A 26,179-nucleotide genomic window follows, 5' to 3' on the forward strand; every position below is an offset into this window, starting at 1 on the left:
AAGCCTCTTTTTCTCAGGCGCCGGTTTCTTCGGTTTTCTCGTTTTGCGCGCATGATATCTCAGAAAGTTTGTTATATATGTCCGTACAACTTTTAATGTATGTTTATCTGGTTTATATTTATGACCTGAACCTAAATTTATTTATTTTTTAAAAATTATTTATTTATTTTTTTCAAATTTGGTAAGTTTATATCGAAAATTTCCAAAACGTTGGGTAAAAATATGTTTATTTTTAAATATAACCTTAAATTTTTTAGTTGAAATTTAGGTTCAGATCGTTAAGATATATCAGACAAACATGCATGAAAAGTTTTACGGAGATATATTAAAAACTTCCTGAAATATCATGCGCGCAAAACGAGAAAACCGAAGAAATCGGCACCTGAGAAAAAGAGGCTTAAACAGCTGCTGTTAACATAAATCTCTACGGGGAAAGTTTACGCATTTTTACAATAACTCGAAAAGTTTTTGGCGTATGGTAATAAATAAGGTATCAAATTGTTCAGAATAAAATTATGCATAACATATATTTTTTCCAGAAAATCGAAAATTCTGAAGATTAAAGGTCCTTAGACCCCTTAAAAGTAATTTATTAGGAGAGATTTCTTGAAAATCTGCCGAACGGTCTAGGCGAGATCGCCATCATGCGCATCACAGAGATCCAGACAGAGAAACTTTCCGCTTTATTATTAGTAGAGATTCTATAAGATATAATTGCTGAAACTCTCTGAAACAAGAAAGAGATTTTGTTCAGTATTTTTAAAAGTTTAATAATGCTTGATTTGAGGATTCATCATTCTTGCAAGAGTATCGATCATTCACACAGGCAGATTACATACAAACATACAGGGGTGCCACCTCCACAAGAGAAATGGCGCACCCTAAAAAAAACAAAAGAAAAACAAAGACTCCTAGAGCAAGAGCCCCATTTCCAAAAAAAAAAAGAAAGAAAGAAATACTCCTGAAACCGACCCCAAAAATTTCAATGGTGCAGTCCGTGCCATAACCCCTTCCCCCGCCCCACCCAACACCTCTAGGTTGGCACTCCTGCAAACGTATACAGTCTGGCTCTGATAAGTTGACTTCCTATCCGTGTAGGCACAAACGATTCCATTTGTTACTTAGAGCAGAGGTGAGAAAAGCCTGTTTCATTGCGAAAACGGTTTTTGGCGTTGTGCCATTATAAGAATTTTTCACCTTTCAACCCAAATACCTAAATGAGCTCGTCCAAGGTCAAGCATCCTATTACCAGAGCCACACAATAACATGTGCAGCAAAGCCTTTAAAATCCATCGAAAACACAGTTTACAGGCTGTTGACAAGCGATATACAGATGCAGATTTCATACATAATGTTCAGAAATCCTTCTTCTTCTTTTTTTAATGCTGACAAAATAAACCAAACTTTTGCTGAAGTATATTTTTATTTTTCAAAGTCATTGATTTTGCGATGAAAATGATTTGTGCATGATTTACCATTTAAATGATGACATCGATAATTCGTAATAGCACGAGTTACCATAATGCACCCTCTGACAACAAAGATCAGAAGAGATTGAATAAAGTCAGAACTACCGATCTGGCAACACTGGCGAAACGAAACTCTGCAGCTACGTAGGCGGCAGGTATTGACCATCTGCCCCCCGTCGTTTGTGTTGCCGTGTAAGACTTGATCTGTTGATATTACTTGGCAAAAAAAGCTTGACATGGCAAAAAAAGAAGCTGAAGCAAATTGAACACCCACCATACTCACCAGACTCAAATCCTCCGGACTTCTTCCTATTCTCACGACTCAAAATCGCTTTGAAAGGAAAAAGCTTTGACGATATTCGTGGCATTCGACGAAACGGTAGGAAGCTTTTGAAATCCATCCCAAAAGTCGACACCTTGCAAAGTTTCCAGGACATGTACAGCAGATCTTAGCAGTGAATAGTTATGGGAGGTGACTATTTCGAAGGACAGTAAGGTAACTTTCGTTAATGTTTTTATTTCATCTAAGTTAATATTGCAGGACTATTCACTTAACTTTATTGTCAGAGGTTGCATCAGTAATATACAGTAGAAGACCATTATAACGCATACCTTGGGACCAGAGTTTTTGCGTTATACAGATTTTGGCTTTATATAGGTCATTTCACAAGTTTTTAAACTAATATTCAAAATATATCTATATATTAGCACTTCAGAATAAGTTTTATCTGTAGTGAGTATTAAAGCACTAATTATTCAATGAGTCATTCACAAATAGACATGTTTCTTTATTACAAGAAAGTGAAATATCCTGCACTTCTGCTAGCTTCATGGTTTGCTTAACAGCTGCATTTTCAAGAACCATCTGGTATTTTCATTTTACTGTGAAAGCTAATTTTCATTTAAAAGCTTTGAATTAAGATGAAAAGATGAAAAACTGATTCAAAATTTAATTTTCCTAACAATTTTTATGTTTGCAAGGCAAAACAGAGTGATTTTTTAAACTTCAAAACTTATTGTTTACTTCTAAAAAGTTGTGCGGTTTATAGAGAATTGCGTTATACAGGTCGGCGTAATTAAGGTATTCTACTGTATTATAAAATGAAACAGCACGAAGCGTGCTTAGATCTGCAATTTACAAAACCTCATACTCGCACCACGGTAGTGCATGATGTGACTTTGATTACGTACGAATTTTCGTTGCACTATCAAAAGTCAGGACGCCACAACAAATCTGTGCAATAAATTCATCGTTCTGAAGTTCCCGCGGAATCGACGACAACCACACAGAGGGGCGCCCCGAACTTTAATTTCAGGGAGGAATTCTCAATTTCCCGAATAGAACTCCAAATTTTGCCGAATGGAACTCACAATTTTGCCGAATGGAACACACAATTTCGCGGAATGGAACTTACAATTTCACCGAATGGAACTCCACATTTTGCTAAATTTAATATGGAATTTCGCATGAGTGATGACAGATTTGCCGAAAGTATCTCCGAATTCGGCTGAATGATGATGATTTTGCCGAATCGTCCGACAAAGTTTGACGAAAAAGGAAATTTTTGGGAGGTCATAATGACCTCAGTTCAATCTGTTCTCTAATCAGAGTCGGACAGGCAATTGACGTTCTCTTTGCTGTCACCCAGGGGATCACTCTTGAGGACTTCTTGAAGGTTGTGTATGTAGCGGATGGCCATGCGTAGGATTTCTACTTTGGAAAGTCGTTTGTCTTTGTCCTTTGTGCCAATCGGAAGGTGACTTTTCAGTCTTTCGAAACCATCGTTCACGTTCCGAACCCGCTGACGCTCTCTCTCATTTCTGAAAGAAGTAAAAAAGTAAAAGTATATTTTTGAATAATTATACATAAATATATACAGGGTACATGAAATACACCGCCAGCTCAGTCAATTCTAGCCGAGGACTGCAGTTTCGAGCTTATTAGCACTCATCAGCCCGGCATAGGATTAACTGAGCTGGAGGTGGAAAACCTCTTAAAGAAGCCAAAAGTGCCAAACTGGTAGCTAATATAGAATTAGCACTGACTAGACAAGTGACCGAAACAATAGTTCGGTTCAACTCGAATATTGCAGGCAAGGCAGGTATATTCAGTAAGTAACCAAACTGGTAGCTAATATGGAATTAGCTACCAGTGCTAATTCTATATTAGCTACCAGTTTGTTTGGCACTTTTGGCTTCCTTAAGAGGTTTTCCACCTCCAGCTCAGTTAAGCCTATGCCGGGCTGATGAGTGCTAATAAGCACGAAACTGCAGTCCTCGGCTGGAATTGACTGAGCTGGCGGTGTATTTCATGTATTTCTGCCTTAGCCCTGGCTATAGGGCGGTAAATTACTGAATATACAGGGTGTTCCGTTTTAACCTGCAAGACCTCTATCTTCGCAACCGTTAGTCGTAGTGTGGGGCCGATTTTGACCTTCTGCCCCACATGCCTGGAAAGGGATATCTATCCCCTGAACCTTCATTCCGCTACAAACAGCCTCCCTCGCTTTTTTAAACGTCTTTTAGGTTAAGAAGAGTTGACCTTTTTGTCGCGGCGCGGCGGTACATTTTTCCCGTGCAGGAAATAAGTTCAGACCCCCGAGCAGTTGCATCTCATAAAATAGAGAGTTAGAAATAAACACATTTTGGCGGGAAAGTTTCCCTCCGCTTGTTTTGAGTAAGCGACACTTGGAATTTTCTGTGACACCCGCAGTGGGTCAAAAGGGGTTAGCTTTTCTTTCGGACATTTCAAACATTTTCCCCCTTTCCGAGTCATAGCTGTAGGATATAACTTCTGAAGTTCTGACATTTTCGAGCCCATAAAATAGAAGACTTGGGAATAACAAAATTCCATTCTGACACTTTGCGACACTCCGTACCCCATAAAGCATAGGGTTTTCCTGGAAGCTGGATCTCCAGATGTTGAACTATGATCCCCAGAGAATGTGCCCCAATCAGGGAACTTTATCCCCCAGTATAAAACAAGGAGTTAAGATTTTTCGAGAGGAGAAGAGATAGTTTTGGGAGAGAGAGGATAGAGTTTGGAGGATAGAAGAGCTTTCCCGAGCTCTGGGTGTTTCTCCGAGACGTCTTGTCCGGAGTCATGATAGAAACGAGTGCCTTTGGATTACTTCATTGATATGGGACTGAAATCTTGGTACGTACCATACTAGCTCCCACTTCCCACTACTTAATTTAAACCAGTAGATTAAAGTTTAATTCCTTTGGAGAGCAGAATCATGATGTATTTAATTATTGAAATCTTTAATGTTTTGAATATAAATATTTAACTCCTAACTAAATATCTAAGCTTAGTTTAGAACTGTATATGTACTATTTTATTTAATAAACTTTCAAAGTGCAAAAATGAATCCAACTATTATTCCTACAGTCCAAAAGTCCACCAAATCATAACACAACGCATTGTACGAAGTTCCACTAGGGCCTTTCGGCCCAGCAGTAAATGTTGTACGAAATCCACTATGGGGTTTCGGCCCAGCAGTAAATGATGCCGTGACCATTCCGAACGGTTATTGACGACGCGAAATTTATGTTAGTGAACGGCAACAGTAAATGATGTGCAAATTTGAATGTTTATTGATTACGCGATTTTTAATTTAGTCAAAGGCAACATTAAATGATACCGTGACTTTTTCTATTTTGCTAGAGAAATTACTTTGTTTGCATTCATTATAGTTGGATTCATCTTATCACTTTATACTTGTAATATTATATCACTTTTAAATAAGACTCAATTATTTTCTCGGATTTTAAATGGTGTCTATTTCTTTACGTAGTCATGTCTAAAAACAATTTAAGGCTCTTGAAATTTTTTTTGTTTGAATTTATACTTGCTGATTTTTTCGTGAAATGAAATTATTATTTATCGCTTTAATTTTTCTCTATTATGACGGATCGATGTTGAAAATGTATTTTATTTTTGTTCTTTTGAGAAAATTTATTGCGTTATTATTTGTTTATTGAAATATTTTGCCAAAGAAAAAAAATTGTAATCATGCAAAATACAAACTCCGAAAATCCTCCCGCTGGTGCTAATTCCCTCCCCATTATTTCAAAACTAGCCACCTTTCAGTCCCTTATCCCACAATTCGATAACTCTTCTGCTGTCACACCCCGATATTTTGTACAATTAGTTGATAGTCTTACCACCGCATCCAATTGTTCCGATGAAGAGAAATTGTTTGTTATAAAATCACGAATCCGAGGTGACGCATTAAACCACTTGATAAACTGCCCGGATCTATCTTCTGAGCTTAATTATGATAATTTCAAAACTAAATTCTTAGATTTTTTTGATATTAAATCCAGTTTAACATCACGACAACAGCTATTTTCATCGTGTAAAATGTACGAAAAGGAGCCAGCTAAGCACTTTGCTGCTAGGGTAGCAACCGCCACATTGAAATTTTTTGGCGACATCGCGTTAGAAAACGATGACGTTAAGAAAATTTATAATAACACAAAATTGTCCAAATTCATTGATGGCTTACGCCCAGAATTCAAACAATCAGTCTTAATGAAAAATCCCACGGAATTCCAGGAAGCGGTCGACTTCGTGGAATTACTACAGTTGAACAGAATTGAAAATGAACACGCAGTAAATAACACAAAAACTCAGACAACAACCTCGCCGACTAACAGCGATTTTGCTACCATCCTGTCCGAACATGCGCGTGCCACGCACGAAATGATCTCATCCTTAACTAAAGATATCCAGGATTTAAAAATCTCTTCAAACTTTCGTGAATATCGAAATCAATATCAACCCAGAACAAATAACTTTAGAACTCCACCTAATTATAGGCAAAATTTTTCAGGCAATTACAGATCAGAAAATACACACGGGCAAAATAATTCCCGAAACTTCAGACCTCCACCCACATACGAACAAAACTATGCGCGACATTGCGAAATTTGCAATAGGACGAATCATTACACAAGCGAATGTTATTTCCGAAATCGCACAAGAAATGACATCCCCGTCCTCCCCCCGCAGAATCAGTTCTCCAGCAGATCCCCTTACAACAACTCTTATCTCCCGCGCCAAAGTTTCCATCCTCACTTTCAGTCCCAGACCGAGAATAACAGAGATCAGCAGTGCGCTTTTCCTCCATTTCACCCCTCTACAAATCATCGTCCTTTAAACTAGAAGTGGGGCTCGCAGGAACAAGAGAAAAAAATGAAACGGTTAGCGATCCCCAAACCGAGAAATATAAGCCGTTTCCATGCGTCTTGAATACCCAGAAAATTGACCCAAGTATTTCAAATTTTTATTTACCCGTATTACTAATGAAATTTGCAGGCCTCGACACTGTTTGTCTTGCTGATAGTGGGGCTAGTGTCAGCCTCCTTGATGATTTCGTGTACAAGAAAATTAAAAATGATCCTTTAATTAAACCTGTTAGTAAGGACATTTTGATAAAAACCATTTCAGGCGAATCTTTAAAATTTGAGTGTTGTGTTTCCGTACCAATAACAATAGGTGATAAGCATTTTCGACACAATTTTTTTGTTACAAAAAATTTTCCGTCCCAATACAGGGCTATTTTGGGCTATGATTTTCTAAAATTACACAAATTTCACCTTAATTTTCACAATGACACGCTTGCATCCAATACTGTTTCAACGAGACTTTATGATGCTAATTCCACTTCATTTAATAATTTGCCTTCGTCCACAGCCACTCTCAGGAAAAAGCACACGCTGCAACCACATGAAACCAAAATTATTGATTTATCTGTCGATATCCCCGCTAAAGTAGGAGACGACATTTTGTTAACTCCAATTTTACGTAATCCGTTTTTAGAGTTACATTCAGCGGTTGCGAAAATTTCAAAGGATAAAACTGTTTCGGTTGTTATTTCAAACCTTTCTTCGGAGGAAATATCCCTCAACAAAAATACAAAAATGGCAAACATTAATTCGGACATTGAAATACGGGATATGAAAAAAATTAAACAACTAAGGAAGGATGAGTTTAAGGAATCGGATTTTAATCTATCGCATTTAGATAACGAAACAAAAACCAAACTTCTCCAACTGCTGTACAAATATGCAGATATTTTTAGTACCAGAATCTACACTATGGGCAGATCAAATATAGAAACTCCAAATCTACACGTAGACCCATGCAAATTACCTTCCACACGCCCTTATTCCGTACCTGAATCTCTTCGATCGGAATTAAAACGGCAATTGAATGAATTAGAAGAATGTGGGGTAATTGAACGTTCATCTTCTCATATAAGTTTCCCACTGATAATGATAAAGAAAAAAAATGAGAGTAATGACCCTGCAAAACAAAAATGGCGATTGGTTGTAGATTTTAGGGAACTGAACAAAAATTTGCGATACCAAAAACATAATTTACCTCTTATTCACACACTTTTGGAAAATTTGAAAGGTTCACAACTATACACATCACTCGATCTCTCAAACAGTTTTTGGCAAATACCTTTAAAACCCGAAGATAGGGACATGACTTCTTTTAGCACAATTTATGGCACATATCGTCATCGCTCTCTACCGCAAGGTATTAATGCCGCACCAGAAATTTTCCAAAGCTATTCCGACAAATTACTATCTCCAATTTCTGACCTCAATATTGCTAATTACATTGATGATTTTTGCTTAGGCGCCGATTCTGTTGATCAAATGCTTTTCAAATTAGATAAATTGTTCTCCCGACTTCGAGAATTCGGATTGACCCTTAATCCTCAAAAATGTCAGTGGATTTTACCTTCCATCAAATTTTTGGGACATCAACTGGACCAATATAGCATTTCCCCAACCGATGAAAATCTACGGAAAATACAAGATTTTCCTGTTCCAAACACTGTTCGCAAAGTACGCAGATGGATTGGATTAGTAAATTATTATCGGAAATTCATTCCACATTTTAGTGCTCTTACAGCTCCTTTAACTAATTTAATTCGAAAAGGATCCAAACTGAAATGGACTGAAGAAGCACAATCCGCCTTTGACAAATTAAAATTAAAATTGTCACAACCACCAATTTTGATTCACCCTGACTACAGCAAAACTTTCGTGCTTTCTACTGATGCGTCGGATAACTGCATATCTGCCATGCTAGGTCAGAGAGATAATAGTAACATCATCCACCCGATAGCATATTTTTCTCGTAAACTTACGCCTGCTCAACAGAAGTATCCCATTTTTGAAAAAGAATTCTTCGCTGTCAAAGAATCAGTTAAATCATTCAAGTACTACCTTTTCGGCCGTCCATTTATAATACGCTGCGACAATGAATCAGTTACAAAAGTCTCTAAATTAGAATCACCTGGTAACCGCGTTACACGTTGGCTTCTATATCTGTCAGAATTTATCTACCGCTTTGAACCCATTAAAGGAATAGACAATCAAGTAGCAGATATATTCTCCCGAGACTTTCATGTTAATAGTGTCTCCGTTGATTTCCCTACTAAAGAGCAAATTTCAATTGCTCAACGAGCTGATCAAGACCTTGCCCCCATTTTTGAAAAGCTAGAAAAAGGAGAGCTAGTAGATAAATATTTCATTCAAGACAAGACACTAATGCACATTAGACACATTCCACGGTCAGGTAATCAAACCCAAACCAACCAAATAGTAATTCCAGCAATATATAAGCCGCACGTTTTGTCCGTCGCCCATGGCCCCCATTTCGCACATAAAAAGACTTATGCTCGTCTACAGGATAAATTTTTTTGGAAAGGCATGAATACAGACTGCGAACATTTTGTACAAACTTGTAAAGAGTGTTTTCCATTTAAATCCCCAGCTCGCTACCCTCCCGTCCCTTTAGAAAGAGGTAAAACTTGTTCTCGCGTAATGGAATATGTCTCTTGTGATTTTTTAGGCCCGTTTGCAAGGACAAGGAAAGGCAATATTTATATTGTAACATTCTTAGACCACTTCACTAAATTTGTTAAATTATATGCCGTACCCGACCAACTTGCAACAACAACAGCGGAGAAATTTTTAGATTTCGCCTGTTTGTTCGGTTTTCCCCAATTTTTTCTCACCGATAAGGGCCCTAATTTCACCAGTGATCTTTTCAAAAATATCTGCTCCCGATTAGGAGTAACTAAACTGTTCACAACCGCGCAACACCCTGCCAGTAACGGAATGACAGAAGTCCTGAATAAAAATCTCAAAAAAACACTAAGCATTCTTTCCAGGGAAAATTCCCAATGGGACGACTATATAAACTATTATGAGCTTGCATACAATTCTAGCTATCACAGTGTCACAAAGGAGAAACCCAGTTTCCTGTTGTTAGGATACGATCTAGATTTTCCCAGCTTTGTCTTTGATACCCCAGGGAGACCCTCCTATGCATCTTACGAAGATTTTGTCGCTAATAAGACCCGAAACCTCCAACTAGCATTCTCTAAAGTTTCCCAAAATCTTACTTCCGCCGCTGAGACGCAGGAAAATTACAGACTGAAATTTGCAAAATCACGCGAATTTTATCCAGGGCAATTGGTGTACCTTTATTCAAAAGACCTTGATCGAAAACAAAGCACGCCTAAACGCCGAAACTACTCAGGGCCTTTTCGCATACAAATAAAACATAACGCCGTCAATTACACCATACTCGACCCGAACAACGTCAGATCAAAGCCCCAAAAAGTACATGTCGATAGACTTATACCTTACGTAGACCGAAGACCAGAATTGGAATATCTAAAACAGGTCATGCCGGAAGACCAACAAACAATGCCTAATGCAAATACAAATTTTGAAAAATCGCGTGCAATTTTTGAAGACGAAGAAAATAATGATGAAAATGTTCCGCTAGCTATTTTACTTCAACTTTGGAATCAAACGTCTTCAAAAGAAATTCCTTTACGATCCGAAAGTTCAGAAAGCGGCTCCTTTTCCGACAGCACAGAAATTTCTGACCTCCCCCACCCCCAAGCGAGAGTCGAATCGGAACCCCTCCAGCAAACGCATAGGTACTATCTGCGATCAGCTGTTCGGGAGAGCACTGACCCCGCGTAGCTAAGAAACGAAAGCTCCTATTACGCATCTTTTCTCTCGAAAAAAAAGGAATGAAAAAAAATCTAATTCAAATGAGAACGAAAAAAAAAAAGAAAAGAAAATTTGAGAGAAAAAAAATTCTGGGATTTTTTTTATAAAAGAGGTTAATAAGAGAATAAAACAAATTATGGGTAAATGAATGTATAGAAAAAAAAAAGGAAAATGAATGAAAAAAAAAAGAGAATAAAGAGTAGGAAAGTATGCAAATAAGGTGGAAAAAAGAGGTTCGAAAGGAATTTGAACAAAAAAAGTTAATAATGTGTAGGAAAAGTATAGGAATACAGAAAATCTGAGTGTAATAGGAACGAAAAGAAAAGGAATAAGAAACGATCTGAAAGTGTTAGGAATAAGATGAAGGAATGCTATAGGAATAAAGAATAGATAAAAGAGGTAATGAATTGAAGGAAAAAAAAGTTTATACAGTATGAGAAATGTAGGAATAAGGAAAGAATCAGAAAAATTATAGAAGTTAAGTGTAGGAAAAGTATTGAGATAAAGGAAGGAAGAGAAAGGGTTTATAAATAAATAAACTTTCAAAAAAAATAAAGAGAGAAAGAATCTTTAAAGAAAAAAAGAAAAGATTGACATGAAGGAGAGAATAAAAAAGAAAAGGAATAGGACAGTTAAAAAGTACAGGAAACTGTGAAGATAAATAATGAATAGGATTGTGAAAGGAGTAAAACGTAGAAAAAAATTAACGAGAAAAAAGGACAGAGGAATGCAGGCAAATAAGGGAACCTTAAAAAGAAAGGTATAGCCACAAAGAAAATGGGAAAATATGACGATCATTCTAGATGTCGTCCAATTTATTTTTCCCTTTGTGTTTTCCCCACCCTTCATTCTTTCCTTCCCCCCCGTTAAGTTTCTGAATTATTCGGCTGTGTTGTTAACCAAAAACTGATCACTTTTGGTATGTTGTTAATTGCCTCATATTTTCGGTAACGTTCTTTCATTGAAGTTTTGTTTACTTTTTTTTAAATATATTTATTCTGCGTATCACAAAGTTTTGTGGGGCTTAGCAGGAAAAATTTAAGGAAAGGAGAAAAAAAAATGAAATTTTTTTTTCTTTCCCTTATTAGTTAATTTTATGTTACTCCGACATTTCCCTTCCCTCCTATCACTTTGTAGTTTTCCTCTGAACTTGAACAGTCATAACTGTGCTATGAAAAAAAAAGGAAAAAAAAAAAAGATAAGGCTCTTAGAGGTATAGACACCACGTACAATTTTTTTTCCTACATTTGTTTCTTTACGTTTAAAATTTCTGTTCTCCAAATCTAGATATTATGCAGAATGATAAAAGAACCAAAAATATTATAGTCTAATATTTTGATATTTTATGAATTTATATGGAATTATAATTTAAAATTTTCTAGAAACTAGAAATTTTATTTAATTACTTTTATGTGTTTTGGGAGCTATTAGTATTTGTATGTATCAATGTTTTCTGTGTCCCTGAAGTATTTTATTTGGTTTTCCGTCGACGACGCCAAGCATTTCAGTCATTATGCTGTTTATAAGCTGGTGGCTATAGAAAGCCACTTATGAGACACAAATTGCGTACATGATTTGACGTCACTAAACCGCTACAGAGACTTTCCAACAAATTTTAATGGCTCCAACTTTCAAAGAAATCGTTGCAAGATTCCATTTGATATCTGTGCATCTACAAAGTCAGCGCCTCTACAACGAGCAACGCATTTCTCGTGAAACTGGAAAGAAAATCATGACAGCGAATCGCCATTCCCGCATCATGACGTCCATTTTACCAGCCTCAACTCATATGCGGGAGTAAACAGCAAAGCGGCAATCATATCAAGTCAAAGACCCCCCGGCTGCTGAGGACCCCTCGTTCTTCTAGGAATCCCGAGTTCTCCTCATCGCTGCCATCCCTCCAGGGTCCCTTCACTGGAGAAAGGGAAACCGAAACTAACTCGCTGAGTTCTTCGCGCTCGTGTGTTCTGCGTTTTATGACATCTACATGAGCCTGAACTGCTCAAACCCAATATCTTGTTTGGTGGTTTCTAAACGTGAACCAGGGCATATCAAGATGCGCGAATTTCGAGTCTCCAATATTTCCGTTTATGACTCTGTGCCGTTTACTACAATCCTCCGCGTGTGCCATTCCATAAAATATTATGCTCTTGTAAGTTCACTTATCAAGATGAAGGATATCAGAATCTACAACATATAGTGTTATTTAATTGTTCGTCAACATGGAGGAGAAACTGCGATTTTTCCACAATGCAAAAGAAAAAAAATGTTTTCCACGTATGCAACGTAACGTTGTGTGTGTTTCACAATACAAAGGAAAACAGTGCTGTTTACATAAACATAAAGAGAAAAGTGCTTTACGTGTCGGATATTCGAAGCAAAGTGCGTATTGTGTGTATACGTGAGAAATACGTTTTCTCACTTCACGAGATACAAAGTTCTCTCACGAACTAGTTCCTACAAATACGGTGTTATGTGTGCGTGCCTTTAATTAATATGGGAAAAAAACTATAACCTTTTACTAACCTTCAGAGACTATGTTCACTCCATACACTTTACAGGAAGTGTAAAACAAACTCTGTGGTGTGTGTGCCTATCAACATGAAAAAAAAAACTATTACATCTTTTTCTTCACTTACAAATTTTTTTCTGTACATGTACTCTTTCTGCAAAAAAAAAAAAAAAAAAAACTTTAAATTTTTTTTCTTGTGATATGTGAATATCAGTCGATTACGGACATCCAGAAGAAACCAACGTGATTAAGATCCCAAATGTATTCTATACATGTATTAATGCATATTTCAGATTACATGCAAGATTTTTTTTTAATTATGGCTAAATTTGATGAAAATTTGAATGTATGATACGTCGCTCTTGTTATGATTATTATTCCATTACAATTCACTGTATATTTTATTTTATTTTTTTTTACATTACTGTAGTTTGTGTATATATGTTACCAAAGAGAGAAAAAATACTTCACTCATTCTAACATTTTTTTTTCTTTTCTCTGGTTTACACTTTGAACTTGAAATTTTTTTGAAAAATTATATTTTATGCATATTTATTCAATTAATAAGTTTACCTTTACATCTGCTCTCCAGTTTTTCTTTTCCCGGAGGAGGGGCAGGATTGTGGGGCCGATTTTGACCTTCTGCCCCACATGCCTGGAAAGGGATATCTATCCCCTGAACCTTCATTCCGCTACAAACAGCCTCCCTCGCTTTTTTAAACGTCTTTTAGGTTAAGAAGAGTTGACCTTTTTGTCGCGGCGCGGCGGTACATTTTTCCCGTGCAGGAAATAAGTTCAGACCCCCGAGCAGTTGCATCTCATAAAATAGAGAGTTAGAAATAAACACATTTTGGCGGGAAAGTTTCCCTCCGCTTGTTTTGAGTAAGCGACACTTGGAATTTTCTGTGACACCCGCAGTGGGTCAAAAGGGGTTAGCTTTTCTTTCGGACATTTCAAACATTTTCCCCCTTTCCGAGTCATAGCTGTAGGATATAACTTCTGAAGTTCTGACATTTTCGAGCCCATAAAATAGAAGACTTGGGAATAACAAAATTCCATTCTGACACTTTGCGACACTCCGTACCCCATAAAGCATAGGGTTTTCCTGGAAGCTGGATCTCCAGATGTTGAACTATGATCCCCAGAGAATGTGCCCCAATCAGGGAACTTTATCCCCCAGTATAAAACAAGGAGTTAAGATTTTTCGAGAGGAGAAGAGATAGTTTTGGGAGAGAGAGGATAGAGTTTGGAGGATAGAAGAGCTTTCCCGAGCTCTGGGTGTTTCTCCGAGACGTCTTGTCCGGAGTCATGATAGAAACGAGTGCCTTTGGATTACTTCATTGATATGGGACTGAAATCTTGGTACGTACCATACTAGCTCCCACTTCCCACTACTTAATTTAAACCAGTAGATTAAAGTTTAATTCCTTTGGAGAGCAGAATCATGATGTATTTAATTATTGAAATCTTTAATGTTTTGAATATAAATATTTAACTCCTAACTAAATATCTAAGCTTAGTTTAGAACTGTATATGTACTATTTTATTTAATAAACTTTCAAAGTGCAAAAATGAATCCAACTATTATTCCTACAGTCCAAAAGTCCACCAAATCATAACACAACGCATTGTACGAACTCCACTACGGCCTTTCGGCCCAGCAGTAGATGCATACTTCCGATTGAAAAATTATTCAAAATCAGATGCCGAGTTAAAGTACTGAAAAGTTTGAAGCGAAAATAAAAATGAGTAAAAAAAAACAAAACAAAATTTAAATTTTTATACGGGCCCCAGGTCCCCTAACCTATGTTTAGGGAAATAATCTCCATTGAAAGATATTACTAACACAAAAAACTTGATATCTGTGCTACCAAAACTCAAGGATATATTCGAGTTCAAAGTTTTAAGGGACCATATGGAAGATGAGATAAGAACTTATCATCGTTTTAGAAGAAAATTCGGGTTGTCTAAGTAACGAAACAAAGTATTTACATTTTTCATTGCTATTCAAATAGATGCAAATGTTATGCCATGATACGCAAAAACATACTGCAAAACCTCAATCAATTGAGCCATTCCATTTCAGATCAGGCAGGGCCTGTACATGACCATCACCGATTTTTTTGAAAAAATTACAATAGTTACAACTAAGGGACATATGAAGTATCCCAAAAGGATTTTGCAAGAAAAATTTTTTTTTTCTTCAGTTACAGCCTACTAAAAATCTGCACAAAATTCGCCATTTTGGCAAAAAACCAGCAAACCACTCCATTTGATTTATTTCCCCCCAAAAAGCGTTACTGATGGGGAGTGTAAATTGGTGTAACTCACAAAACGCTGCGTTTCATATCTCTGTGATCATTGGCCGTACTAACGTCAAACCTTTTGTGTTGGAAATAATTTTCAATGGAGATTATTTTCCCAAATATAAGTTAGGGGACCTGGGGCCTGTATAAAAAGTTAAATTTTGAATTTTTTACCCATTTTTATTTTTGCTTCAAGCCAGAGTTGCCAGATTGGGGGAAATTTCCCCATTTTGGGGAAATGGGTTTTGAGGGGAATTCTTTGGGGGAAAATTTTTTTCTTGGGGAAAACCTGGGGGAGAAAACCTCGGGGAAAAAAAAATTCGTATTTAAATTCGCGTCTTGACATCTGGTAGTTACAATGTTTGTATCAAACAGCGTTGGTTGCAGCTTTGCTCAACTTTATGGAATTCGCATTCCGCATTATGTGGAATATTATGCTATAGATGCATTAATAGTTCTGCGTGAGTAACTAGTTGATACGTGAAACAGGCAAAAATAAGTGTGATGAAGAATGTTCTTGGATAAATATATACAAAAATCATGATTTAAATGTACATACAGAAGCAGAGTAGTAAATGCGAGTAGAAAAAAAAATTTGGTCATTTCTTACCTCTCGGTCAAGTGCTTGTATTTATGACTAGTGGCACCCCCACTGCTTTGCTCGTAGTAGAAAATTAAAAGGTATTTTGGTTCCCCTGTATATTTACAAATAATACACGATGAATTTCTCGCCAATTGGCTTGCTACGTTACGGTTCCATATTATGAAAACTTGGTAATTTAGTCGTCCATTTCATGATAATTTTGCTCGGGAAAATGTTCTTAAAATTGGAATAGAAAAAGAACAAAATCGAATTTTCGAAAAATCGCTTAAAGGTGCACACCCGAATGCTACAAACTGATTCTTTGCCAAATTTCATAAAAATCGGCCAAACGGTCTAGGTGCTATGCACGTCACAGAGATCCTGACAGAGAGAGAGAGATCCGGACAGAGAGACTTTCAGCTTTATTATTAGTAAAGATGAAAAAAGATAAAGTAAATAAGACAAAAAAAAAAAAAAGTGAAAATGGGAAGAAAAAAAAGTTGGTTGAATTTTATAAGAAAATTTGGCTATTTGGGGGGGGGGGGGAATTTTTTTAAGAGACAAAATTATCAGAGGATGTCGATTCATTTTATGAAAATATTAGTGGAAAAATAATTTTTGAATTTGGGGAATTTTGATAGAAAATATCGCTTTTTGGGGAAAAGTTGGAAGGGAATTGGGGAAATCTGGATTTGTCCATCTGGCAACACTGCTTCAAGCTTCCAATATCTTAACTCTGCATCTGATTTTGAACATTTTTGCAATTGGAAGTATACATCTAGGACTAACGGTTGCGAAAGTAGAGGTCTTTGCAGGTTAAAACGAAACATCCTGTATATACAGTTGACCCTCATTTTACGCGGATTTAATTATACGTGGTTTAAGATTTCTGTACTTCAGAGCCAGGTTAACGTAAGTCACACTGTTGCTACTTTACAGGAGACCGAAAAAACTTTCGTCTGGTGCACACAAAGGATGGGGCTCGCGTTCTTTTATGCTGGTAAATAATTATGAAATAATTTATTTTATAGAATTATGTTGTGATGATTCGATGCAGAAAAAGACTCTAAATATAAAGCCGTAATAACCTGAAAGTTGTCATTTTTGGACTTAACGTCAGTTTGGCTGTGAGGTACAGATTTGATATCTTTATTTTATTTTAAGCGGATGAGTTTTAATTTTACTCGGATGCGGCATTGTGGACGGTTAAAATTTCCCCCTTTTTCAAAACTCCAAATTTCTGACGTTGCAAATAGTACCCAATAAACTGCATTTTGGCTTGCTAACAAGCGAGCTTGGGTCACTGGAGCCATTTTCTGCGATCGATTCCAGAGCTCTTTCCAGAAGTAAAGTTATTAAACCCACATCACTCATAACTCACTGGAAAAGAGTTTTCAGAAGTGATAAAGGAAAACGAAACCAACGAGTATACCGACACCGATGACACACAATCATCCGACATTCAGCATGGTTGCGGTAAATATCTAAGTTTCAAAATATTTTATTAAAATATATTATAGTGTGGCTCTGATAAATTAAGCTGTGCTCTTGGCAACTTTTTGCCTCTTTTTAGGGTAGTAGGGAAGGCGAATTTGCGCTCATTTGAAGTTGGGTTAACTTACCAGAACCGCACTATACAAGTAAGGGGAGGGGATACCAACTTAAGTTCTTGTTCGTGCCCAGTTTCTGAAAAGTCTTATTCGAGCCCTGAATGTAGCTGCTAATTTATGACGGAAATTTTGTACTTGATTGAACTGGAATATATTCAGTAAATTACCGCCCATTAGCCAGGGCTACAGCAAAAATACACCGCCAGCTCTGTCATTTCCAGCCGAGGACTGCAGTTTCGTGCTTATTAGCACTCATCAGCCCGGCATAGGAAAGTGATTGAGCTGGAGATGGAAAACCTCTTAAGGAAGCCAAGAGTGCGAAACAAACTGGTAGCTAATATAGAATTAGCAGACCGGACGAGTGACCGAAGCAGTGGTTCGGTTCAACTCGAGTTCATCCAATGTTCGAGTTGAACCGAACCACTGCTTCGGTCACTCGTCTGGTCAGTTAATTCTATATTAGCTACCAGTTTGTTTCGCACTCTTGGCTTAAGAGGTTTTCCATCTCCAGCTCAATCACTTTCCTATGCCGGGCTGATGAGTGCTAATAAGCACGAAACTGCAGTCCTCGGCTGGAAATGACTGAGCTGGCGGTGTATTTCACGTATGAACTGGAATAATTTATAATATGGAATTTTTTTCACTTAGAGACTTACCTCCGACGGATGAACGAAGGTTCTAACCAGTATTCGTATGGGGAGAAGGGTGTCGGGAGGGGAATCTTGCACTGTGGTGCGAAGGGATCTTTGCCAGGCTTCATCCCCTCTGCCCCACTTTCTGAGTCTGCCTCTCCGCTGAGACCCGAAGTGGCTCCGGCCCTATCTTCATCGTCGTCGTCCTCTTCCTCGTCGTGGTCCTCCGCTTCAGGGCTCGTCAAGTTTCTAGAGCCAAAAGAAGATTAGTTCTGTTAGGTTTTTTGTCGGGGTCTCAGTGGCCGAGCGTTCTAAGTGACTGCTTGACATTGGCACACTTGAGGCGCTGGGTTCGACTCCCATCTTCGCTCCGGTTGTACTTTCCCCTCTTTGTGATGTAAATTCTTTCATGTGTTGTTTATATGTCCAATAAAAAAAATATTTCCAAACAGCTTGTGCTATTTGGGCGTTCAAAAAACAAAATGTTCTTATGCTGAGCTAAAACTGGCACATAAACGCCAAAATTAAAGAATCGAGAGTCCCCATACCCTGAGCGGCGCTAAAAGGTATATATCGAACCTATTTTGGTTATTATTCACATTCCATTTCCAGACATAATGCCCCAAAATCAATTAATTTCTATCGACGCAGAATGGACAGTATTCACCCGACGTCACTGCGGGTAAAAACCCCTCACTGCAGTGCATTGTGGGAACTGTAGCAGACGAAAATCCAGCACTACAGCGTATAATAACACTCGCTTTTGTGTGGCTTATAAACTCTTCTTTCTATTTAAAAATGGGAGGTTTTTTACGTTTTTAACTAAGAAACGTTGTAAAAGAATGATGAACGATTCATTTGATACGAAATACTCTCTTTATTATCGTATTTTCATGGGTTTAAGCAGGGCCCGATCAAGCCAAACTGGTGCCCAGGTCCTGAGTAGATGTTGGTGCCCCCCCCCTTCCCCACATGAGAAAATCCGCACAATTTTAAAGTCAATGTTTCTTACTAGAAACCTAAATACTGGAAACTACATTTGAAAGGAAATCTGGGATTTGAATACCAAACACTTGATAGTCACCAAACTAATCACAGTTAAAATTGCCTCTTATGGCGAAAAAGAGTTAAAAAACAATTTAAAACTGCAAAAAAAAAATCTTACTAATTCTGACATCAAGCTTTAAAAAAGCTTCTTTCTGGCTTTAACAGAGGCAAATGTGTCGATCAAATAATTGAAATCTATGTTTGATGTCACAGAATTTTCAATGGTCAATAAGGAAAACGCCTGTAAATTATTCTGAGAACGCAGCTTCTCAAATGATTTTTTATTCTTTTCAAAAATGAAAAGGAACGTTCACTGGAACAGCTGCTGATAGGCAAGGTAAGAAGAAGCTGCAGGGGTGAATCCACATTCGGAAATGTAATGTGTAATGTTTAGTGATCTTATCCTTTTAAAACATTCTCCAGGAGAAGGGTTACCTTTTGCAAAAATTTGAAAGTGTGTTAATTCTTCTGGAAAATGTTCATCTATGTCATTCGAGTAATTATTTTGAAATTCCATAGCTAAGGGACAACGACTTCTTTATGCAAAATGTTTTTAACTGGGTCATTCCGTGTCAAATCAACACAGTGATCAGACCTCACCCTCTCAGATTTTGATGAAATTTGGTACAGAGTTTGTCTTTATGTAGACATAATAAAATATAAAATTTTTTTTGAAAAATATGAAACGGTTTTGAAAATACAGCGCTGTAAAACAACCAAAAAGGGGTTGAAAAACGTGAAAGAACCAATTTTCAAAATGACCTAGAATCTTTTCTAATTAAGATAGAGAGTTGAAACAAGTTTCATTTGAAAGCATTTTTAATGACATTTTCAATGATATGCAACATGATTAGGTCTAAGAAAAAATATTTTAGTTAAATTTGAATTAAATTTTAAAATTTAAATTTCTCAAAATGCGCGTCTTCAATTTTTTTCAAAATTTTTTTAAAAAATGCTTATACACTACTCAAATGGCTGTAGAAGTTTCAAGATGGGCTTATAATGGGTTCATGTTTAAAAAAATCATTGAATAAACAACTGTTGGATCTACAACACAATTATAACATATAATATAATATGGTTTTAGTGTTAATAAAATATTTATGCATAAAAAATAAATAAATTATTATAAATGTTTATTCAGTGCTGACTAAAATGTCTAAATGAATTTGAAAGTGGGCTTATAAGTGGTTCATATTAAAATAAATCATTGAATAAAGCAGTGATAGCACAAAATAGGTATTAGATAACATGCTTTAAGCTCTAAGAAATAGAAGGAACAAATTAATAAAGCCTATTGTAATTATTTTTGTAGCAAATAATTTATTTTGTATTAATTTTAAATATAATTATTACCAGAGCATACCTTTACTTTAAAGTTTTTAATATTTCAATAACTTGTAGAGTTTCAATTTCTGGCAGTGTGTATGCTCTACCTGTTGGAGTCATTGAGTTTACTTTACATAATATTTGAGTGACTGATACCCATAGTGTATCTGGCTGTGTTGGAAAAGAAAAAGAAGATGAAGGTCCTGCTGGATGAAGGAAAGTTACTTTGACTTCATCAGTATCTTCATTTTTCTCAAGCACATATGCAAGCCACCAGTTATGTTCATATATTACACATACATAACCTTGTATTTCTGAAAGTTTGAGCCTATCTTCTGAAGAACTTACTCTCTCAATAACAAATTCTGCTGAATGAGAAAATGTTTTGACTTTGACTTTTGATGTACTAGACGCTACGGGAATAAATCCATGTAACTTCTGTGTTCCTTTAATGGTTATTGACTTATTGAAACAATTTACAAGGAATTTTTCAGTGTTCATGTATTCATTTGGAGTGACATAAACGAAATTGACGGATGGAACATTTTGTACAGCCCATTCATACAATTGTACTGGTGTTGTAATTTGATTATCATAAGGTCTCTGTAGGCTTGCCTTTGCTGCTAACCTCTTTACTGTACCACCAATACCATCACATGGTCCCTTACCATGTGCAGTGGCTGAAAAGTGTCACTCAGCTTCTATATTAAAATCCTCTTTGTGGAAACACAGGTTGGTAAAGTTCTTCTTGTTTTTGTACTGAGCTACTGAACCGTCTGAAAAGTAAAAAATCTTCCTAATCTTGTCATCAAATTTTCCTTTTAGAAAATCAATCAGCTTTTTCTGAAAGCAATACACTGCCACTGTATTATGTTCTAAACATTCAGTTATAACAACTAAACTAATGTGTTCAAGTTTTCCTGCACTAATATAATAAATTATGAATGGGTGAATTGTGGTTTGTTCACTTGCCCAGTGGTAACTTTGAGCTTCATCTTGTAGGACAAATTTATAGTTTTCAGAAAAGTCGCACTTTACTATAAATTCTGCATTTACTAATTTACTCTTAATTTCATTCAAAAATGAACTTTGCTGCTTTGCAATAAAATCATGCCGAGCAAGAGCAAAAAGCTTTTCACAAAATAAATCTGTGAAGTCTGTTCATGGGCGGATTTATGGGGGGGGCAGAGGGGGGCAATGCCCCCCCAGTTTTGGGAGGACTTTATGTAGTAACAACACATCTTCCAAAAACTAAAAATTATTTTTTTTTTCTTTTTTGAATATTTCAGAAGGGTATGGCTGGATTTACAAGGGGGGGCATAGGGGGCAATGCCCCCCAGTTTTGGGAGGACTTTATATAGTAACAACATATCTTCCAAAATCTTAAAACAAAAAAATCATGACTTTTTCTTTTTTGAATAGTTTAATGAAAATGAAGAGAAAAGCAAATGTCCTTTTCTGATGGGAGAAAAGAAAAGGAAAAAAAAAAAAAACGAACATAAAATACAAATAAAACAGCTGTCACTGGGGTGCTAAAAACGTGTCTAAATTCACTATTTTGGACTGAAAACCATTTGGGCAAGTATATGGTATATGAATGAAAATATAGGCTAAGCGAGCTTTACATTAAGCTGCAACACTTATAATAATTGACGATTATTTTGACAAATTAGAACCTAAAGCAAAGGAGGGAAAACTCCCCCCGCCCCCATTCTCGCTAACAGAACAATCTACTGGTTATGATTTGTGTCCACATTTCAAGTATATTTGTGCATAATATTTATGTTCTTGGTAGATTAATTGACCCTTTAAGAAATTCTAAAAAGCATAGTTTTTTTTCCTTCTTTCTCTCTTTTTTAAGAGAAAGAGAGAGAGAGAATAAATATTATCGCAAACTGAATACATTTCAGTTATCTGAGTGTTCTGATTAAATGAATCTTTTTACTTAGAGGGAGAGTACAATTTTACTTACTTTATAAATACTGTTTAAATAGTAAGGTTAGTCATAATCATCTAAGTCTAAGTGAGTCAGTCCTTGTCATTATTGAAATCTAATAATTGAGTCATCAAAAGTTTTGGAGAATTTTGCTGAAATTTTATAAAAGTTTACAAAAACCTAACAAAGATTGGTAAAATCGTAAAAATCCTTTAACCGTAAAAACTGACGAATTTTCGTAAAAATTACAAAAAATCAAGCAAAAATTTGCAGGTAAGAGTGAATTACAAACAGGGCCAAATTTGCCTATAAGATAAACAAGCTATTGCTTAGGGCCCCTGCTTTGAAGTGGACCCCTAACTCCCCAAAAAAAAATTCATGATTCGTTCCTTAAAAAATAGAAATTGCTTGAAAAAACTAATTTCATTTTTAAGTGCTTGAAAACCTTGAATGTTTCAAAACGTATGACTACAAACCTTAAATTTTAAAATGTCTAACAAATGGTAGAGGGGGAGAAATGCCAAAATATGTCAAAATCAGCTCCTTGCCACATCCTGTATTAAAAATGTAAATATCATGGTTCTCACGTTTGTAACATTATTTGAAATAAATTTTTGTGACTCATATGTTTCATATTTTGCTAGTTATTCAATCCCGAATGCAGTAATTTGGAAATTCTTTTGTATTGATTGCTTTTATCTTACTTCTTCTGCATATTGTCTATCTGTTTAGCACGAAAAAAAATACACAATACACTACTTCTATTTCTTTTCGTTTTCTGCCCCACTTGCAACTGAAGAAAAATGCTGTCATGAGAAATCTATGGTTACTTTTTCTCTTTTAAATTTAAAATAGCTATTTCTCAAAGTTAGAACAGGACTGTAAAAATTTACAATCAAGTACTAAAATATCAGAGACTGGAAAGTACAAATGAAGTGCATTAAATACTTTTATTTATTTTATTTATTCTAGAGTCCTTGAAAATAATTAGATAAGACTTTGAAAATCCTAAGCAAAATGGGCTCCAATTACTTCTACTGCATATTGTTAATCTTTTTAGCCAGGAAAAAAAAAATGATACACTACCTCTATTCCTTTTCGTTTTCTGCACTCTACTTATAATTAAAAAAAGGTTGTTATAGTGAGAAATCTATAGTTTATTTTTTCTTTAAAACTTAAAATGGCTGTTTCTTACAAAGTTTGAACTTAACTGTACAACTGCATAATCTACTTATCAATTTCTATGTCTATTAACCTCTATAAGGCTTCAAAATGCAGAATTTTATATCCATTTTACAAAATTTCCTGCGGAGGAAAAACCCCCGGCCCCCTAAATTTTAGATATTCTATTTTCCACTTAAAAGGGAGCGCTGTATCACTCTCTTGATACCGGCTCCCTCTCTTAAGGTCAATTCAAAAAGGATAGCATGAAAACACACATTAATCAAAACGACACACAAAAAAGTAAAGCATAGACTTATGCATCACAGGAAAAAGACAAAAACATGGGAGTGGGGGGGGGGGCAATAAAAATGTTGCTAAAAAAAAAAACTCCTGCCCCCCCAGGACCTCAGTGCTAAATCCGCCTATGAGTCTGTTGCAGATTTCTCTATAGTTTCCAGGTTGCAACGATCAACTGATATCCATTGACGAAAAGTTATTTTTTCTTTCATGTTTTCATCAAACGAATATTCCAGCATGTCTTTGATTTCTTTAGTTCCTGGACAAAAAGAGCATTTTCCCAAATAACATTCTATCGATGCAGGATTACTTATAATTTTAGCTATGCAATGTTTATAAGTCTTCAGCTTACCATCAGTTAACAAATCAAGTTTTGCATTCTCAATCATCAGCTTTACGTTTTGATGGGTAGTGCATACACAAACCGTGTGAGTTCCACTCTGGCCAGCAAGTACACAATTTTTCGGCCTTAGTTCAGCAAATTTGGAGAAACTTATCTTAAAGTTGGGATATTTATCTTCATAAGATCTATACGCCTCCATCAAATTACAGAGAATCAACCGTTTGGATATTTTTACTTTATCCCCATTTTCGGTGCGAATAGATATACAATCTTTCATTCCTGGTAATATTCTACTAATTTCATCACTTTCATAGAAAGCTCTTATATTATCTGCAATTTCAGGAGGAAGTCTTTTCCCTGGTTTTTGATTCGGGCTGGCCAGAATACCTTTATCTTGTAAGAATTTTTTTGATTTTCTTACCATGTAATTAGGAGCATTGAATTCCTGCATAATTTTTCGTATACTCCATGACTCAGGCAGGCAGGTAAGTATCATCAATTTGTTAACATTAGAAGAAGAATTTGTGAATTTAGTTTTCAAATTATTTAAAAGTGTTTCTTCAGCTGTTTCAGGCTCACTCTCAGAAGATGTTTCAACATTAGTAAACAGTTTGCATTTTAATGCAGTACTAATCTTTTTCATCTTATTTGCTGAATAACCATTGTTTTCTGATTTCCTTTTATCAATCGGAGACTCTCCCAATTCTTGTAAAGACACATTTAAGGTTTCAACAATTTCTGACTTAGGGGCAAAATTTGGATCACAACTTTCAGAACATCCACTGTCTTCAATATGCGGGTCTGAGTCTTCATTTTTCCTTAGAAGAGACAATTCTTTTCTGCAAGTATGGCAAATTTTAGCATTTTCTGGAACTCCACTCAAGTATTCTGTCATCCAGCCTGCAACTTCACGTAATTTCTTTTTGTCTCTAACGCAGTGATTATCCTTTTTAAATGGATTAAAACACTGTGCAGTCAAGTATCTTTGATCAGCCATATCTTAAATTTTACATAATATTTACATTTTACCCTATATTTACAAAAGCTTAATACTTAAACAACTTTTGTGGTTACTAAATATATTAAATTTGGTATGTACAAAATAATAAGAATTTAAAAATAATAAGAATTTTAAACTAAAATTTCCTTGTATTCACTATAATACTGCAGTCAACAAAAACTCAATATATTCCCTATCTCTTTAACACACTCCAATAAAACACACATCTGATTTGGGGCTGATCAGAATTGACACTGAGCTTAAAACAAGGAACTGTGGTGATATACAAAATCTATCCAGACATGCACATTATAATGAGACCTACATATGCCAGATGTAGCTTAATATAAACAAAGTTCTATTCCTTCTTGCTTGGTTATGCCTAATGAAACCTTATGGAGATCTGGTAACTAAATTTATTACTTTTTTCATCTTTCTTTCTCAACTATGTGAGGTCATCTTAATGACTACCAAATAGCACACACACTCCCCCCCCCCTTTTTTTTAAATCTAGCAAGTTAACCATTCAAATAATTGATAACTTGGTTTTAATCAGTTGTATATATATATTTTTAAATAATAAGCAAGCATGCCTCAAAATTAATTTCATTACATTTCATAAGGTTTATTTATATTTAAAAAAATTTAAAAGCATAAAAATTACTTAGAACAAAATATTTATTGTCTAAATTTCTTACATTAATTTATTTTAAAAAATGAAGTAATGATAGATTTAAAATTTGAGGTTATGCGACTGACAAACTTTTACCCACATTTACCAGTTCAAGTATGTTTCAACAGGCAGTCCTGCCATTTAGGGAAGGTTGGGGTGGGGTGATATTCCTGAAATAGGAAGATTAACCAACTTATATGAAAATGGATGTGGTTTTTGCT

General features: G+C 35.9%; 1 protein-coding gene across 1 annotated transcript in view; it reads right to left on the bottom strand.

The window, feature by feature from the left end:
• Positions 1-1,019: 1,019 nt before the first annotated feature.
• LOC129227684 (achaete-scute homolog 1-like) overlaps positions 1,020-26,179 on the bottom strand; it is a 42,162-nt gene continuing 17,002 nt past the window's right edge. The window contains exons 3-4 of the mRNA XM_054862280.1: positions 18,194-18,418; positions 1,020-3,290 (exon numbers count right to left, since the gene is read on the bottom strand). Coding sequence (XP_054718255.1) covers positions 3,071-3,290; positions 18,194-18,418 — 445 coding nt within the window. The 3' untranslated portion in view covers positions 1,020-3,070. The remainder of the gene's footprint in view (positions 3,291-18,193; positions 18,419-26,179) is intronic.

Source organism: Uloborus diversus, chromosome 1, assembly GCF_026930045.1.
Source record: "Uloborus diversus isolate 005 chromosome 1, Udiv.v.3.1, whole genome shotgun sequence".
Taxonomy (NCBI): domain Eukaryota; kingdom Metazoa; phylum Arthropoda; class Arachnida; order Araneae; family Uloboridae; genus Uloborus; species Uloborus diversus.